A 19949-nucleotide genomic window follows, 5' to 3' on the forward strand; every position below is an offset into this window, starting at 1 on the left:
GATTTGTTTTTAACATTTTGTAAAAATAATTTTTAAAAGATTTAAATATAGCTCTACCTAGTGGTTTTAGGTAATTAGTTGACTTCGTAAGCATAAAAAAATTATTTCACTTGTGTAGAATAATAATATTATTTCATTTGGGAAGCATAATAACATATTTCACTTTAAAGACAAAAGTTTAATGTTGAACTTGAAGATGTATCCAAGGATTGGTCATTAGAGTTAAAAAAATCTTTTCATTTGGCTTATGAGGAATAAAAATGGTTTTCAGCCAATGAAGGAAAAATATCACTTGTAAGATATTATAATTTTCCTAATATAAAAACGCAAACGCCGGCTGCCACACCATCTTCATACTCTCTTTATAGTTTTTTTTTCTTTTATTATATATGCAGGCGGTAAAAATAGTTTTTTATGCTTATTCAAAAATCTTTCCAACCAATCAAACGTGCCATTTTAGAGGCTTTGTTCAAGTTATGTTTTAAAACTAATTTTTCTGAAAAATTTTAAGCTAAAAAACGAAAATTTTTTCACGTCATTGGAAACCCATCTTTATGCATAACTTTAATAATTTACATGACCAAAAATAGATATTGGCCCTACGTGAGGAGGTGCTAAGTTTTTAACTCTGAACTCGAATTTTTGCGAGAAATACCATATACAATTACAGTATTATAAACATAATGTTTTTTTCATGTTCAGTTTTAGTATTGTTAAAGTTATATTAGGTTGGTGCAAAAGAAAATTCGCATAATTTCAAAGTCAAATATGATGTACATGTGTAATGCAAATGCAAATAATATATATATTAGTTGAGAGAGCAATCTTATTTGCACATTTGAAATTATAAATTCTAATTTTTTTATAACAATGTATATATATATATAATTCTTTTTTAGAAAATGTCCATGGAAAAAATACATTTTAGACATTGCATATTGTACGAATTTCGGCAGGGTAAAAATGCAACAAAAGCGACAGAAGCAATTTGTTCTGTTTACGGTTTGGATACTCTAAATGTTTGTGTTTGAAGTGGTTTGCTAAGTTTCGAAGTGGAGATTTTGATCTTAAAGACAAAGAACGTTCAGGAAGGCTACAGGAACTGGAGACAGACAATTTAGAGGAATTGCTCGAAGAAGACCCACGGCACTCGACTCGAGAATTAGCAGAACAACTTGGAGTTGATCATTCAAATGTTTTAAAATAATTAAACGACATGGGAAAGATTCAAAAGTCCACACATGACTTGACTGAAAACAACAAAATGTAACGTTTGAGCACCTGTATTTCTCATATGGCTAAGTACAAAAAAAAAGGACTTTTTGTGGAAAGTTGTAACGGGTAATTAAAAGTAGATTTATTATGACAATCCTTCCAACAAAAAGCAGTGGTTGAGTGCTAGTCAATCAGCATCTGCCTCACCTAAACCCGATATTCATCGAAAAAAGGTAATGCTTAGCGTATGGTGGTATATGAAAGGTATAATATACTATGAACTGCTGAAACCGAAGCAAACTATTAATGCTGTACGCTACTCGTAATAATTGAGACGTTTGAATGAAAAAATCTTAGAAAAAAAATCCGGACCAGGTCATGGAAACCGTAAAGTCATATTGCTACACGACAATGCTCGGCCTCATGTTGCAATGAGAACCAAGGAAACTATTTTAGAACTAGGCTGGGAAGTCTTGCCGCATCCTGAGTATTCACCAGACATGGGACCATCAGATTACCATTTGTTTCGTTCAATGGAAGATTTTTTACGGGATAAATCATTCAAAGAAAATCAAGATTTACAAAATCAGCTAGATGCCTATTTCGAAGCAAAGCCCCAGTCTTTCTACAGAGATGGAATTCGTCAGTTGGTTACAAAATGGCGAAAGGTCATAGATAGCCAATGAAATTATTTTGATGACAAATGACTTCTTAATTTTAACTATATTTAATAAATAGTACTGAATAAAACGAATTTTCTTTTCCATCAACCTAATAATTAATATATAAATAAACACATTATAAAGTATTAAAATATTATTGAAGGAAATAAGTTTGTAAACTTAAATCTATTTTAAGATTAAAAAGTAATGACATCCTATATCTTACATCCAAAAGTATTCTTCCATTACTTAATCCATTTCTTATATTGTTCATTTGTCTGGGATCAACAATATAATCTTCTTCCAACCTTATTTCATAACTTTATTAATAAAACGATAGCTTGTGTGCATAACCTAAGATCAGTCACTTATAGTAACTTAAATATTTTACTAAAACAGACTAAACCTGATATTAATCCCACCACATACCAATATATCCTTCCTAGGAATACATTCCCAAATAACCTGAAAACAAATTCTATCCTAAAGTCTAAGATTCTGGATTTAAATTTACTCCACCATTTCTACTTAAATAGTAACTCTTAACTTCATTCTTAACCTCTCTAACTTTTTTTTGTGTGTACATCAAATAATTTTTTAGTTGTGTATTTATATATATATATATATATATATATATATATATATATATATATATATATATATATATATATATATATATATATATATATATGCGTGTAAATATGCGAATACATTGTATTAGTAATTTTATCTGAATCTTACTTCTTTTAAAAATCTGTTTTATGGGTGCCACTATATAGATTTATTTACTTCACATTTTTATTTTCGTGAACTTGTATTTTGTTTAAATGATACGTTTAACTTATCGTTTGTAAAAAATGCTGAATCAAGCAGTTTTAATTGTCTCGGCAGAATGACATCTTCCTTTTATTTAGGCACTCTTCTAAAATAAAAGAGTAATTGCCTGTTAAGAGTTTAAAGGCAGTTTCTGAAGAAAACATCTCCATTTTCCTCTTTCAGATGGCTAACACGTTGTATCTTCACTATTTATTACTGTTGTTGCTCTAAACGACAATACATTTTTTTCATTAACTTGTTTTAAAACACGCTGAAAATTTCTTTGCAGTGGAACAATAAATATTCCACTGTTGTTAGTTGTCCAACACTCTAATGCAAAATTTAAGGAATAGTTTTGATTACAAGAAGTGCATCAAAGTTAATACTATCACTTTAGTTATGCGCAAGTCAAATTACAGTGCTTTATAAACGAGTGACAATATCTCCCGGACTTACCCTAATATTACTGCATACAAAGAATAATGTATTTTTGTAAAATCTTCCCATTTAGTTACATAAAAAGTTATTCTCTGAAACTGTCGTTCTTCAAAGCTAATACTATTTTTTTAGTTATGTGAAAGTACATAAACAAGAGGTCATCTTTCTGTGGAGTTTTAACAAAAAAATAAAAAAATAAAAAAAAATGAAAAATTAGTGAAAAGTCATCAGAACTACTGCATTTTACATGCTCTTTATAAAAAAAGAACGAAAGAACTTCAGAAAAGAAGCCAATATCACATAAAGATAGATTTCTCTTTTTCTCAAAGTCAAAAAGTTGTATCAAGGAGGTATTAGTAGTTTTCCTAGATTGCTTGTATAATGGCTAACTATATGTCTAAATCACTTCCTCCCCCACATAAAGTGCTTAATTACAATTTTTTAATAAATGATGTTACAAACTTTATTTTATATAATATATTTATTTTATATGATATATTATTTCTTATATTTTATAAAATTCTCGCCTATTGTATCGCAACCAAGCCTCTTTTGCGCCCCTTTCAGGCTGGCGCCCATGGCACGTGCCCTGCCTGCCCTACCCTAGATACGCCACTGTGAGTAAGTAGCTTAAAATGTTAAATTTCTTTATTTCATTCGAAATTGCGGGTTGCCATCTTTGTTTGGTTCTATAAGGATTTTAGGTAACTATGGTAATTCTAATATTCGCACTCATTGTGTTCGGACGTAATCAACTTAAAAAATTTTAAGTTGTGAAGAAATTGAATCTAATAGTTAAAATTTTAAAAATATTGACTAAAGACAGAAACTTTAATATAGCTATGACTCTTTTTTTTATTTTTTCTTTTTTGAAAACTTGTTCTCGCTTTCTTAAAAGACAGTCAGTCAGTAAAAAGAGCAATCAGGATATTTGAATAGAGATAAAACATGAAATCAAACAGGTGGAAACAATATTATTTATTTAAGTCATTTAGATATAATATATTTTTGATTTATGAAGGCATGATACCTTACCTAATTATAAATGTGCTTTATTTTCGTTACATATTTATTAATTATTTATTTAAATGATAAACCTGTCTACATGTCACCATTGAAATGGTCTCTGGAATGTATTAACATGGAAGGAATATGATGTCTGTATTCAATCAAAAAAATACCTTCTGTTTAACTATTAACTTTAAAATGTACCTTCTGTTTAACTTTTCTAAGGTACAATGGGTAGAAGTAAATAAATAGCTAAGGAATTTTGGTGATATGCTATTATCTAAAACAGAGATCAGCTGAGTATTCCACATAGTTTAAAATATATAAGTTTTGACCCTTTATTAATTATACATTTAATATCCAAATTCAAAAGTTGCTTAAATGACATAAATTTACAAATTAGAGCTCAATAAAAAGAAAATGGCTATAATGTTATGATAGTAGTGATATCAGCCACCAGATGTCAGTAGTTACCACTTAAATGGAAATGTTTCAAGGCAAGATTGTTTTTAATGTAAACATTCTCCTTCACATAAACTTGAAATTTAAACAACACTAAAACAAGTTGTAATCAAAAGAAGAAAAATCAGTGTTGTATGGAACACAGGTTGAAATATTTAAAGACTTTTATTTAATTTCCATATGTTGTTTATATATATAGTAAAGCTTTAGTAAATTCTGTTCATTGACTGTTCATTGACTGTTTATTTGTATTTGTGCAGTTAAGCTGCACAATTTGCTTAATTCAAATTACCTTGTATGTAAGTTTAATAAATTTTAAGTACTTTTAAAGTACTCTGCATAAAAATTAAAATATTTTTACTAAAGATTATTTTTCAAAAATTATATATATATATATATATATATATATATATATATATATATATATATATATAATGTTTATGCATATTATTATTATTATATATATGTATATATATTATTATTATTATCATTATTATTATTATTATTATTATTATTATTATTATTATTATTATTATTATTATTATTATTATTATTATTATATATAATAATAATAATAAAAATAATAATAATAATAATAATAATAATAATAATAATAATAATAATAATAATAATAATAACTTAATATAGTTGTAATGTAATGTTACTTTTTATGAAGTTACTTTTATTTCTTACAGTGTACATTTTATTTTTAATTTAACAATTAAATGATCATATCAAAGTTTTAAATTTATTTGACTAAAATAGAGTTGTCTAGCTTATTCAAGATATCAATAGATGAGATGAGTGAAGAAATTTCTCAAAATACAACTGGATCAAATGTGAGTTTGTTAAAATAAAAATTCTGTTAACGTAGTGTAAAAACAATAGTAGCTTTTTATATGAATTTTACCATGCATATGGCTATAGGGTTAATGTTACAACAGTTGCATATATGTGTTTATTGACTACCAGAGGTCTTAAGGTTGTTTTATTCTTTCTGTACTGAATAGTTGTTGTGTTAACCATTTACTATCTTTTTGTTGTGTTTTTAAAATTTGGAATTTAGTTTAATTAAAAAGATATGTTTCACTTTTTAATGCACAGTTTTTCTCCGAGTTTACAAGAAACCACCAGTTAAGTGCAAAGTAAATAAAATTTTAGCTTTGCAAATTTAAGAGGCTTACATAAAAAGCAGTACAATATTTTGGTTGAGTGTAAGTTTGTATTCTTAGAGTAATTCATTTAATCAGGCTTGGAAATTTGATTTTCAAGTTGTCAGCTGGAATTATTCAAAATGATATGGGCTGTTCTTTTAAAAATTCTTACCTTTTTTTAAGTGGTCAATGGCTTTTTAAATTCTTTATTTCTATTGTATAAATAATCTGTTTTAGGAAAAAATAGAGATTTTGGTAAATGCTGCAGAGCCAGAAGATAGAGAACAAAGCCCAAAGTTACTCAAAGAAATCAATATCATATCATCTCAATCTAGTTATTTGTCAAGCAGAAGTTCAATATCAGAAAAAGATGAAAAATCTATTCAAGAAGATCAGGAAAACAGTCATGAAATTGAAGAAAAAAATTTTGAAGAAATTAACAGTAAGCTTCCAGATACCAATATAAAGTATATTAAGTCTATGACCTTATGACCTGTTGCAATAAAATCTAGTTTAATATATGTGTATCTGATGATATAATGATATAAATTATTTCAATTTATGTTAAAAATTTTATAAAATAGAGTTTCACTCTGAAACCCTTAATTTAATCCTTACAGAATTAAAAAATCTCAACCACAGTTTAATGTTGTTGTTTTTTTTAATGTAATTTTTACAGGCAATTTATTATTGCTAGTAATAAAGTATTATAAGCCTGTCTTTTTACAAATCCTTTTTTTTTATTAGATAAAGTAGATATTTGTTGGAAACTAATTTTCTCCTGCAATATGTATGTTCTTTAAATGTCTTCCTGAAAAAGTCCACAAGTGTTAAAGCCATTTATTAAAACTTTAGATTTTACTGTTTTCTTCAAGTTTTATCCCAAATTAGGGCCAAATTGTTTTTAGCAACTATACTATTTAGATTTTTATTCCACTCATCAAAAAGACCTTTTTTCCAACCTGCTTTTAAAGGCCTAGATGCTGCAACATTGGCAGGTGCAAAGTTCTTGTGAGATTGAAATATAAAGCAATTTACCAGTGTGTTTTTATTGTTAGTTAGCACTGTTGAAGGTCTACATGAAAAATTTTGTTAATTTGGATTTTTGAATCTGAATTGTAGAGTAGATCAAAGGACTCCAAATTTTTTCACCAACCAAAATTTTGAGATTATTCACCAAACTGAATAGCCTCTATAATGTTTATATGCTTTCAAAGTTTGTTTTTTTTCTTTTGGCATTTTGTCAATAAATAGTTTTACATAATTAACAGGATTATTAATTATTTCTTAGATTATTAATGAAAAATAATTTTAAAATCTATTATATGTCAATAGTTTTAGTATATATAATTAATAAATAATTAAATTATTGGCACCCCATGCTGATAACTAAAGTTGTTAAAATATACAATTCAGTTGTTTGTACCCATTATATCAGTCACAGAATAATGATAATATTTGGTAAAAATGAAAATAGGAGAATGTGACCTACTACTATTTAAAAAAATCTTTTTAAAGTCTAACACAACACTAGGTGATAATAAAATAAGTTTAGCATGCCAATAACTGTATACTTTACCCTTTTCTATGTTATCTGGAAAAAGGTTTTCATGCCATCATAAGTTATAGTTACACAAAAGTCTTCAAACACTCATGAACTGAATGCTATGGCAGCAATAATGAGCTGAATGCTATGGTAGCATTACTAACTTAAACTTTTAGGTTTAATGCTATTTGCTATAGGCATCAAGTAATAATGAATGAATAATGAAGTAATAATGAATCAAGTAATAATGAATCTGTAATAAAGAGCCATTGCTGAGATTGAAACTGAAGTAACAGTGCTAAAGGAAAATGTTGAGTTGCCAAAATGAATTTTATGGGCCTGAGATAATGAGGAAAACTGAAGTTTTGATGGAATCTTTAAAAAAAGTTTAAATAGTAATCTCATAGCTAAAAGATGAAATTCACTAAATGGTAAGTTTTAAAAAAAGGTAACAATTTGAATTTTATGGATGGTACAGTTAACTTATTACTTTGTTTAAATAATTCTATAACTGATTTTTAGTGAGTTACATTAAAAAGACCTATTATTTTCTTTTTGCTTGAAAAGTGTAGACATCAGTTTTCCTAATAAACTTGAAATAAACACTTTGTTATGACTCTAAAAGGAGCTTAACTGATGGTTTAACTTTCAAATGTTTTACCAAAAAAATATCTAAAGTGTATTTTTATAATTATCTTTAAATAAAGTAAAAAAGAAGTTTATGGTTTTTTTCACAACTTGATTATCCCAATTGAGTTATGCAGTTTATGACAAACACTATTTTAGTAAAAGCTAAAAAGTACACACTTATGTAAAAAATTTTTTTTGTAGATTAATAATGAACCTTAGTTACTCAATTTACTTATTCAGTCACCTAACTAATTTTTAAGAATTTGAGCAATATAATAGCTCTTTTAAAAAACTATCCTTTAGTGTCCCTTTTATTTTATTGAAAATATGTTTGATAACATATCTGTTATATTTATGTGTATTAATTGAGTATAAATTTAAATATTAATCTTATTTCCCTATTGTTTTGTCAGATTTTCAAAACAAAGACATTTTAAATGGGGAAAAATATATACCAGAGGCTGTTGCAGATTATGACAGAGAAGAACTTATTAAGCAGTATAAAGTAATAATTTGTGATTTGGTTCAACCAACATTTGGTAATTTAAAATGATATGTAACAGTCTTAAAACTTTAAATACTGTTTATTAGTAATATTAATACTAAGTATTACTTAAATCTTTCTTTTTGTAGGAAATCATGGAAGAGAAACTGAAATTGCAAAAAAACAACACCCAATATCAGCGCAAACTTGCTGAGTATTTCCAAAAAAAAAGAGTCAGTTTTTTTTAATTGTCTGTAGTATAACATAAACTTTTAATGTAAACAAATTGTAATACTGTAATATCTGTTTTACTTTCAATCTTTGCAAAAGTTAATTAACATTAGTGCTTTTTGGTTAAGCCTTTATAAAACTAATCTCCCATTTCTTAGATTTTAATCATTTTTAAGTCATTGTATGCATTCAAATTGCTAAGTATTAAAATCTGTTTAACTTGGAATTTTTTTTGTTAGAATGATGAACAAGGAATGGATATAGAAAAAAATGAAAATGAACAAGACCAGCGTTACACAAAATATATTAGTAAGTAGGTTCTAACAAACATATACCATAGTTTAAAAAGTTACAACGATGATTTAAACCACTTTATTTGTTGGTTTGTCATTATTGAAGAACTACACACAAGAAGTAGAAACTTATGTTGTGGATAATTGTTACTTAAATGAAGTTCAGGTTTTGGTCTCCATTTGCTTTTTTTTGATTTCCTAACAAACTTTAATCATCTTTTCTCTTTTAATTTTGGTAGCAAATTTCAAAGAATTGCAAAGCGAGGAAGCTCATCAAACAAGTAGTATTCGAATTCAAGTTGAGGAATTTAGAAAAAGGTGTGGAGAAAAGTTAAAAGAAGTAGAGGAAATAAGGTAATTTTTTGGAAGAGAAAATTTTTTTTCTTTCTGGAGTTATTTCTTTAAAATTACTTAATCATTTGTTAAACATCAACAACAACAACAAAAAGAATAGTAATATAATTTGTTGTTGTCATTAGTAAAGCATTTATTGACTTCAAGTACAACATTGGAAGAAATGCTATCAGTAGTCATTCTGGTAAAAGAATAGCAAGTAAGGTAAGATCCTTTATTTAAAATAATTGTTTAGTTTTTGTTAATAGTTTTTTTTAAAAAAAAAAAAATTGAATGGTATTAAAGCTTATTGTAACTCACAATGGTTTGTTGCTACTTTATAAATTAATCATGTTTGCTCTTCAACAGAAAATGTAAAATCTACTTTATTAATCATTTTAATGCTATTAATGTTTTAAGGACTTAGAGTTATACCATATTTTGGAAATGAGGAAAGAACAAGAAGTTATTGCAGTAAGATTTGTTTCTGCTTTTAGAGTTTTAATTTTTGTAGGAAACAAGAACTGGATTAATTTTTTGTTATGTTTATGTTTCTTTCTTTTTTTTTTTTTTTTGATTTTTTTTTTTTTTTTGATTTACAATAGAGTCAGAAATAGTGAATTCTCAGTAGCATAAGTCATTTTAGTGATTGCATGTTATAGAATTGTAATAGAATCAGAAATTGTAAATTCTCAGTAATATTTCACATCCACCAATTGCGATGATAAAAAAACGCTAAGCCTGTTTGCTTGTTTTACAATCTTACAATACAAATGTTTATTTTCCAAAAGGTTGTTTATTTTGATGGGGAAAAAATGCATGTTATGCAAATTTCATAAATTTGAGAAAACACTTTTTTAGGAATATTATTTTTCTTTCAGGAATTTTTTTTTAAAAATGTTTTTAAACTTTTTTGAGGAATTAAAAATATTTAGTGTCGACTCGAGAATATCAAGTTAAAGAATAAGTTAAAGAAATATGAAATGCAGTTAAAAGTAAAGGTAAATTTTAACTGTTTTTGTTATAAAAATTTAAATAATTTATTTTAATATATTGAATTTTAATCAAATGATTTTGTTAGAATGTCTACAAGAGAGATGTAACTTGACAAGAAGCTTGCTAAATATTTGGAAGCAAATCTGATTATTATAGTTTGATTTGTAACCTAATTTCAAAAACTTGGATTTGTTTTTAATGAGTATTTTTACCCCCTTTTTTGTTAGGAGGAGTTAGGAGAAGGATTGCATCTCATAGACTTTGAGCAGCTTAAAATTGAAAATCAAACCTTTAATGAAAAAATTGAAGATCGAAATGAAGTATGTATTTTTATATTAGGTTTGTATTTACATGGAGTATGCATTTATACGAAGCATGTACATCAAGTATTATTACAGTGTAAATTAGTTAACTGTAAGAGAACTCATTATCTGCAAGCATATGCGTTTTGTTCTAGGAACTTATGAAGCTTCGAAAGAAAATCACTACAACAGTTCAAATATTTGCTCATTTAAAAGAAAAGTTGCAGTTTGTACAAGTATTTTTTTTTTGCTTTAAGTATTTTTTTTGTTTTAAGTATTTATATAGTTTCTCATGTCATTTCTATCTCTTGATAAATTTTTACATTATTTTTATGAAAACATTTTAAAATTTTTCTTCACTAAAAGTTTTTTCATGGACATTAATAAAAAAATTAAATGTGCCACTTTAAAACTTATAGCTCCATAATCTCGTGCGCGTGCGTCTGTGTGAGAGAGACATGTGACTTAAAATTTAAAAAGCCTTTTTAATTCACACAGGGAGAAAATGTTGAGCTCAGTAAAAATCTTCAAGACTTAGATGTAACTGTTGCTCAGGTTTGTAAAGTTTGTAATTTATACAAATAATTTATGAGAATAAAGTCCTCAAAATTACATGGGGTCATCCCGCAAGTTCCTAACATATTATAAAGTGTAGCTTTTCTTTAGTCTATTTATCATGTACAACACTCATGTGATGATTGGCTATTTATTCCCGCAACCCCCAAAAAATTGTTATATAAGACAACTATAAGCCGTTTTCAGAAAACACGAATTTCTACGTTTTGACGTTGCCTAAAACGTTTTAAAACGGCATTTCAGGGAATCCCATTCATTGCGCATGACTACTGTCAAATATTTATCATAAATTGTAGAAGTTGCCGTTGCAGTTTTCTTATCATAAGCTCTCAAATGTTTCTAAAACAAAAAAAAATTAATAAAAATTGTGTATAATTTTATTATAAAAATTACTTTTCCATGTTATTTTTTGTATATAACATATATAAAAACTTAAATGTAGAGGAATATAAATTAAATTGAGTGATACATTATTCGTAATTTTTTATATTACGAATAAGGTAACAAATTATGGAAGTTATAAAATAACTTCTCTCTACAAAATACATTGGAAAATAATTTAACTACAAAAAATTACATTTCACTTTGTATGAAACATAATATTCTTAATAGGAATATGTTAAAACAAAACTTATTACCTTACTGAGTAACTTGTATCCTAAATTTAGCTGCCATCCAGTACTGAAGTTTATGATTTGTTTTTTTTTTTTTTAGCATAATTTATTAGTCACTTTCACAACTTCTTTATTTATTAAAAAAGCGCGAGTATTTTATCATAGTAAGTAACATACTGAAACGCAATAAATGCTCATATCGGAAGATGGTTTGGTCCATTCAGTACAATCAATGGTGGTTCATTCAGTACATTTATCAATATCCACATGTTACCCATATAATTACAACAATCTGTACCTCAGATAACTTTCCTTCTACTACTATCCGAAGTCCAAAATATATATCTATAACATTATTAATATTAAGAGTCAACTTCTCCTTGAAAAAACTTTGTAAAATGAAAACTCAGAAAAGTAAAAAAATTACATTTGCCTTGAAAAATCAGAAAACTTCCATAACTACTGCTTCTCTTCGAATAAATTTAACCAAGACATACTGAAGAGACATTGTGTAAAGGTGATTTATTTGTGACGTCAAAAATACATCTAACTGGTCTCTAAGTTCTTATTTTTGAAAAGGTCCATTCAGTACAAGGTCCATTCAGTACAAGTCTCCCCTATATATTTCGAAAACTAACTTAACCGTAACCCTAACACACCTTAAATATCCCCACTTTCATATCTGCAGAAACTCCAAATCTCCAACAGCACAAAAGATATTCAAAAAATTACTAAGTTCAACAAGTCAGAAGATATAACAAATTCTCAGTGGCCAAGAGCTAGTTTTTTGGTATTCAACAAGATCTTGACAAAATATGGCAGCTGCATATTAACGGACTTTGAAACTTACATCAAATGTGTCTTTAAATAGATTCCAGGACGTCAATTTTACATTTCAACAATCTGAAGTATCGTAAGGGTTATCTACAGAAAGAACTTCTTCCTCTTATTTAAAAGCATAATAATCATGTTACATTTTATGCATGTCTATAAAGCTACCATTATGTTAAATTAACAGTTTAACGGTATGAAGCGAACCAAGTCGCTGTGGAAACGAAAAGCACGAATCTGCTAAACTACCTAGATATTTGCCCGATTGAGAAAATTGATCCATTGTCAAATTGTAACTGCTCAAGAATGGTAAAAAAAAGCTAGAAATGAGAAAATAATTTTTTTTGTTGACCAGTGTTATTTTTGGAATAAAAAAAAACCGCTCATTCGCTGAACTGGCAAAAAGTTGTAAAACTTTTGATAGCTCGTTAAATCCATCAAGCAACCCAGCTAGCACACATACGTTGAGCCAACGTCGGGCCGACGTCGAAAAATTGGTTGGCCGATGGTCGGTAACTGACGTTGGCTTAACGTCGATTTGGTAGTCGGCGCGACGTCCAAACCAACCGTTGGGCTAACGTTGGCCCAACGTCGGATTTCGACGTTGGGCGAGCGTCGCATTCTGACGTTGGCGCAACGTAATATTTTAATAACAATGATTATTAAAATATTACGTTAAATATTACTATTAATAGTTTTAATTTGTTTGCGAAATCATTGCTTTTGATTCAAAAGATGTGCATACCTTTTGAATCAATAGTAAAGTTTTTGCGAACAAATTAAAACTAATTCTTTACTTAGTAAACTATTTCTTTAACTAAGGTGGAACTATTTCTTCAGAGAAAACGCAGCTATGTCTTTAAATAAAGTGTAACGATAAACTTAAATAAATCGCAACTATTTCTTTGTAATGTTTATTAAAATGTCCAAATAAGTTAAAATAAAACTTGGCGCTAAGAAACAAAAGTAAACATTGATGCTGATTAATGGACCAACTTTAATTTAATAACTACACAGAGAAAATCAAAATTTGTTATAATAATCATTACAATTAAGTTAAAATAATCGTATAAATTATACACATATCTAAACATAATAATGTTCTTTCTAACTGCTTGGCATCCTAACGAATCTTGCATCTTTACTTCGCTTGAGAGCAACTACAACGTTCGAATGCTCCTCGTTATACAATTTGATAGTCTTTGATAATCTTTAATTTGATAATCTTTGATTTTGTATCTTTCATTTGATGACCTTTGGCATTGCCATAACTACTGTTAAAGTTATAAATATGTTATATATATTTGTGTGAGTGTAAAATGCACATAAATAAAAACATAATAATTTTTTTTATGTATTACCTGCACAAAAATGGTGAAAAAATAATAGGTTCATTTGTTGATATTGCATTCATTTTTTCAAGTCATGGTCTATACGGAAAATTTTCGAATAATAGTATCAGTATTTCACTGGAATAATTTCACTGATACAACAAGCTTCAAAACTCTACTATAAAAATACTAAAAGAATTTCAATTACCATTAAAATGCCACAAATATATACAATTAATACACTCCCAAACAATTGTCACCTTCTCCCTCTTTAACAGCTGCCAAGTGAATTGAAAAATAAATGCCCCTTAGAAAATAACTGAAAAAAAAGAACAATTTAAGCAAAAGCTTGATTCAGTAGATAATTATAAATGTCAATAAATAATAATGAAGCAATAAATAATAAAAACATACAATACAAAAACTATATAGAAACAAGAAGTTATATAATATATTATAGCTTTAGGACATTTTAACAACATACAATTATAATGCTGATAAGAATTATAATACAGGAATGAGGTACACATATATTTACTACCAATATCTTATCTTCGTAAAACACATGCATTTACTAACATCTTTGTAAAACAAAACCATCTACTAAAAATATGTTATCTTTGTTAAACACATGGATTTACTAATAAATAAATATTTAACATTAATGCTGATCAAAGAAGTATCTTTAACTTTGTAACACAGAGAAAAATCAAAACTTGTTGTAACAATAATTATAATTATATTAAAATATTTGTACAAATTATACACATATTCAAACATAATGTTCTTTCTAACTGCTTAGCATTCTTACAAATCTTGCATATTGATTTCGCTTGAGAGCAACTTTAGCGTTTGAATGCTCCTCATTATATAACTTTATATAAACATTTGAACTTGCATCTTTCATTTGATGAGCTTTAGACATAACTACTGTTAAAATTATAGGTAATAGGTTATATATATTTGTGTTTGTAGATAACAGTAACATAATTTACATATTTTTATATTCAATAAATAATCTATATCAAAATAAAAATCTATATTTGAAGTAAAAAAATAGTTAATGACAAACACATGCAAAAAATATTTAGTTTATACAAATAAAATGCATATAAAACAAAATGAAATAATTTTTTCGATCTACCTGCATAAACGTGGCAAAAAAAATGTGATTTAAAAAATACTAATCAGTACATTTGTTGGCATTGCATTCATTTTGTAGAATACCACAAATGCATATAATAAAATGCAACACTTAATTGGTAATACTTATTAAGTAGTACCAAGTAATGAATTATTAAAGACTTAAGTGGTTAATAACTATTTAGACTGCATAGTTATTAACTACTTAAGTCTTTAGTAATTAACAACTCTTTAATTGTATGTATCATACTATATGATACTGACTGTATCATATTTTATGATACAGACTGTATGACAGTGTTTGACATGCAGTAGTTATCTAAATAGTATAGACAGTATTATGCTTTGCATGTACTACGTACATTATGTTTATGTACTTCATACACTATTATTTATAATGTGTGTACTACATGCATTAGTATGTGGTATGTGGTACATAGATTATTAACTAGATATTGTTTAACCAGATAAATTAACAAGAGTTTCTTTAACTTTAGTTTATAATGTCATTATAAACTAAAAACATTATAAACATTATAATTTGTATATAATGACATTATAAACATTATGAACATTATAATTATACATAATGACATTATAAACATTATAATTTAATTAAATAAACTCTTCTTTTAAAGAAAAATTAAAAACTGCATCTTAATAGATATAAAAATTAGCATGTTTGTACTTATTTTTTTTAATGTTTTGTTATTAAATTCGAAATTACGCAATATTCAATTACTACGAAGTTATTATAAAATCATGAAATTCAAAGCACTAAAATACTCTAATAAAAAGTTGGGCCACAACAGCTTTTAAAAGTGGACGAAAACTTTTCTAACGCTAAACCCGGTTCACACTGTACGCATTTAAACATGGTCGTATTCGACGTTAGCCGACGTTGCACAGTGGAAAAAAAAGGTTGTGTTTCGGATCAAAAATCGATAACTTTTTTGTTACTAAAAATAGAGATTTGAAATTCTGCACAAATTTAAAGTAGTATATGACAAACTTAAAGTAGTATATGACAAATTTAAAGTAGTATATGACAAATTTAAAGTAGTATATGACAAATTTAAAGTAGTATATGACAAATTTAGAGTAGTATATGACAAATTTAAAGTAGTATATGACAAATTTAAAGTAGTATATGACGCTTCTAATGAAATACTTTTTATAAGAACTTTTTGTAATACAAAATTAAAAATAAATAAAAATCAAAAACTTCAATAATGGCATTTTTTTTTATTTACACTTTAACATAATATTTTACAAATGTATGAAAATACCTTAAAATTGTTAGAAACGACGAAAAATACATAAAATGCTTACTTACTAATTATAGAAATATTTAAAACAGTTTCTTAATAACAATTTTTAAATAGTTGTTTTTATGAAATAATGATGTACGGATCGGAAGTGTACAGAAGAGTATGAAATACATCCTCATTTGTAACTGATCGAGAACACTTCCGGTAGGAAGTACTGTAAAATGCTTTATGATATTTTCTCCGTGAAGTAAGATTTTGTGTACTGAAGATGGCATATAGTACCATCCATAATTGGTCGCATAGATTCGGGCAGTTTCTGCAGCATAACTACCAAAACTTTCAGCATTTATCTTAACACCTGAGGAGAGAGCTTGCAGAATTATGTAAAATTGCTTAATCGAATTTTCATCCACTCCAGTGATTTCAGCAGAGCAGCTTGCATTGTAAAAAAATTTTATAGCAGTATTACATTCTTTGGTATTACCACTTTCTTGTCTTGGTTTGTCAATGATCAACCCTAGCTCCTCACAAAAAACGTTTCTGCACCAAGATTTTCTTCTCTTGCTTTAGCCGTTTCTTTTCTTCACTTGTTGCTGCTCAGGTTTGGTAAGAAAGGTTGTATGAAATATGTAATATCATTTCCATACAACGAATCCAGGCATGTAATGTAGACAATTGGCCTAGAAGCCACTTTGGTCAAATCGTTCATTTCCCGTGGAGTAGCTCCACATATTGTACATGTAAACCCAGAAGGCATATCCGTTAATGCCCGAGCCACTTTTCCATCTATCATTGTTAGAAAAAGTTCATGTTTTACTTGTACATTTTTACCATTTTTATTAATTATAGACGGCCGCAAAGAGTTTATTTGGCTCTTTATTTCATCTACAATGGCTTTAGTTTTCTCGGGAGTCTCTTTGCAAAATTCTATGCATGTAGGTTGACAAAAACGAACAGATGAAGGTGCCGGATTTTACCAAACAACTGCGCCAGTTCGTAATTTCTATTGCAGAAGATGGTGGATAGCAGATCTGTTTAATTTCTTGAATTTTATAATATGGTGGGAATATGGAACAGTTTCGTTCATTTGTCACCTTCCTCATGTAAAAATATTGTGCTTTTGTTAAATCTAAATCAATAAACACGCTGAGTGCTTCTTCACTCGTTAGCATATTTTTCTGGCTTGCGTATTCCATAAAACTCGATATTAATTTTTTTTTGTCTTTATCAGCAATCCTTAATGATTCCACAAATTTTGCTTCTGCTTCTCCTATTAAACGCAACGGCTGAAGATATGTATTAAAGATGTGCTCGAATCCAAATTCCTTAAGTAACATGGAATTTTTTCTTTTTTTGCTGGATTCTGACGAATCCTCATAAGACACGCACGGTTTTCCGCGTTTTTCAAAAGAAGTAGATGGCGTGGAGTCGGTAATTGCCTCTTCTGAGTTAGGTAAAGATACACAATATTCAGAATCCAACCAATCACTGTTCTTAGATAAAAAAAAAGCTTCCTTTTTCCGTGACGCCTGTATCCATCGCTTATTAAACGACGGAATAATGTGCCTTTGAATATCACTGATTATGAAACACAAGTTGTCCTTAGAAAGTTAATAATTTTCTTTTAAAATTTTTGACAGTGCCTCAACTGTCCTTCCTCCATCAATATAGGAAAGCAATAGTTTACATTTGGAACACTTAAAAGTTGTCATTTTAACAAGTCACTAAAGTAAACTACGTAATACTCAATAGTCAAACGTGTCGGTTTAATTTCCACTGTGAATTTGTTATACTGATATAAATGTTTCAACTCTTTATATATTGGCAGTGTACATTCACCACAAAAGGAGTGCAAAAATACAAGAATGCCATGGTATCAATAAAAAATTGATAATAAATTAAAAAACATATACCAAGCTATTGTTATAAATGAACAAAGTTTGAAACCACGATAAAAAGCGGTTTTCTGTTTTTTTACTTTTATCACTCTTTTCTCGATAATTTCGGAAACCGCACGTTTCTGCAACTCATTCTTATACATGTTTTTAATAAACACCTAGGCTACAATACTACATTAAATGTAAAACGTGGGGAAGCGTGGGTAACTACCAAAAGTCTCAGTGAACTTGAAGAATATTTTTTTTTTTTCATATATTTTATTGTTCAAATAATTACTCCTAAACTGAACCATATAAGTAAAAATATATAATTTTCTTAAAATCTCCATAACATGAGCTTTTCAAAAATGTATAATACTTTATATTTATTCCTAGAAAGTTTTATAGAAAATTAGCTTTTAAAGTGATGAAGCGAACAGGTTTGAAATAAACATCCGCAAAAGTAATAAACAATAGGGCTTCAAAGCTTTTATTTTTACATAAAATTATGTGAAATTCCTGCATTATAGTAATGATTGACTATTTAACTATTAAATAAAATTGAAATATAATGACAGTAGTGACATTAGTAAAAAACATTTATGATATGCTATTGCTCTACAATTTTCCACTGTGCGTTGGTTCAACGTCAACGTGAAGTTAATAAAATTGGCCAACGCTTCCGACGTTGGTCCGACGTTGGCCCAACGTATGTGTGCTAGCTGGGTGGGAATTTTTCTCTATTTTTCTGCATATTCTAAGTTCTTCCGCATTTTACCATTACCTGTATTTTCTTTTTCTTCTTTGTTTTAGGTTTGTAGCAAGACCTATTAAACAAAGTGTTTTTTTACATCTGCGTTTCCCTCCTATCTTTTCTCAAGAAATGAAGTTATGAACTTATAAATCAAATATCACCAGATGTTAATCTCTGCGTTAGTTATTACCTTTAAGATAGTTGTTTGTCTTCTGAATTATTTTAGAGGAGAGAAATTCTTACGCGAACAAAACAGGTTCGAGATTCATTGCGCACGGACAATAACAAATTGAAACATCAATCTGGTTTGCTTGGTAATGAAACTCTATTACTGGATTTTGAGCGATGCGTTGATGAGGTTTGAATCATAATGAGCAATTTTTTTTGCTATTGTATTTTCTCATGTTTTATCATTTTTCTTTTTTTTTTTTTCTTTTCTTTGCAGGGTGAACATTTACGAACGCGGTTAGCTCAGCTTAAAACCCAGCATAAAGAACTAACAATTTGTTTGAAAACTTTGCAAAAAAAAATCGAACAATCGAGTTCAACTAAAATCACATAAATTTAGGAATATTATTTGCTTGTGTTTTATCTCTCGAATGTTATAACAAGGTTTCTTTTCTACCTTTAATATGACTTCTTACAAAAAAATGACGGAAAACTTTGCGTCGCCGTTTTTATCCAAAATAGATTTCTGGCAGTTTTTGCTAAAAATAAAATATTTTTAAAACGCTCCTTTGAACGTTTAATCTTAGATAGATCGCCACTTATTAATCTTAGATAGATCGTATGCCGGTAGATTTTTTTTTCTATTCGTTTTATATCGATATAGAGGAAAATAGAAAGATGTAAACTCAAGCTGTTAAGCTTTCGTTTTTTTATGATAAAAAAATAAAGTTTATTAAAAATAAAGTAAATTTTTTTTGCAAAAAATATTTTTTTATATCAAAAGGTTTTTAAGTACGAAAAAAATTTTATCACT

General features: G+C 27.7%; 1 protein-coding gene and 1 long non-coding RNA gene across 6 annotated transcripts; one reads left to right on the forward strand and one right to left on the reverse strand.

The window, feature by feature from the left end:
* Nucleotides 1–3964: 3964 nt before the first annotated feature.
* Nucleotides 3965–19948, forward strand: LOC149878343 (cilia- and flagella-associated protein 184-like). 5 transcript variants are annotated; one of them, XM_090072621.1, is made up of 15 exons: nt 3966–4093; nt 5367–5440; nt 5993–6197; nt 8345–8436; nt 8565–8648; nt 8886–8955; nt 9179–9293; nt 9419–9497; nt 9693–9746; nt 10208–10273; nt 10496–10588; nt 10726–10806; nt 11069–11125; nt 19194–19325; nt 19413–19948. In XM_090072621.1, the coding sequence occupies exons 2-15, from the start codon at nt 5402–5404 to the stop codon at nt 19527–19529; spliced, it is 1284 nt and encodes a 427-aa protein (XP_089928747.1). In that variant the 5' UTR covers nt 3966–4093; nt 5367–5401; the 3' UTR covers nt 19530–19948. The 5 variants fall into 5 exon arrangements, with proteins under 5 accessions (XP_089928749.1, XP_089928747.1, XP_089928746.1 ...); XM_090072620.1 differs by lacking the exon at nt 3966–4093 and adding an exon at nt 4482–4636; XM_090072622.1 differs by lacking the exon at nt 3966–4093 and adding an exon at nt 4491–4746.
* On the reverse strand, nt 13550–15518 carry LOC149878344 (uncharacterized). Its single transcript, XR_016447537.1, has 3 exons — nt 14131–15518; nt 13953–14021; nt 13550–13865 (listed from the first exon to the last, which is right to left on the reverse strand). It is a non-coding gene; the product is annotated as an uncharacterized LOC149878344 (long non-coding RNA).
* Nucleotide 19949: the final 1 nt, after the last annotated feature.

This window comes from Hydra viridissima, unplaced genomic scaffold (genome assembly GCF_058129835.1).
Source record: "Hydra viridissima isolate aposymbiotic clone 2 unplaced genomic scaffold, HvirCarnegie_v1 scaffold_15, whole genome shotgun sequence".
Classification (NCBI taxonomy): domain Eukaryota; kingdom Metazoa; phylum Cnidaria; class Hydrozoa; order Anthoathecata; family Hydridae; genus Hydra; species Hydra viridissima.

Excerpts from the sequence above, each read along its gene's own strand:
- LOC149878343 (XM_090072620.1), top strand. Across the intron at positions 8,956-9,178 it reads GCGTTACACAAAATATATTA|CAAATTTCAAAGAATTGCAA; the intron begins GTAAGTAGGTTC and ends TAATTTTGGTAG. Across the intron at positions 9,747-10,207 it reads AAGAACAAGAAGTTATTGCA|TGTCGACTCGAGAATATCAA; the intron begins GTAAGATTTGTT and ends AAAAATATTTAG.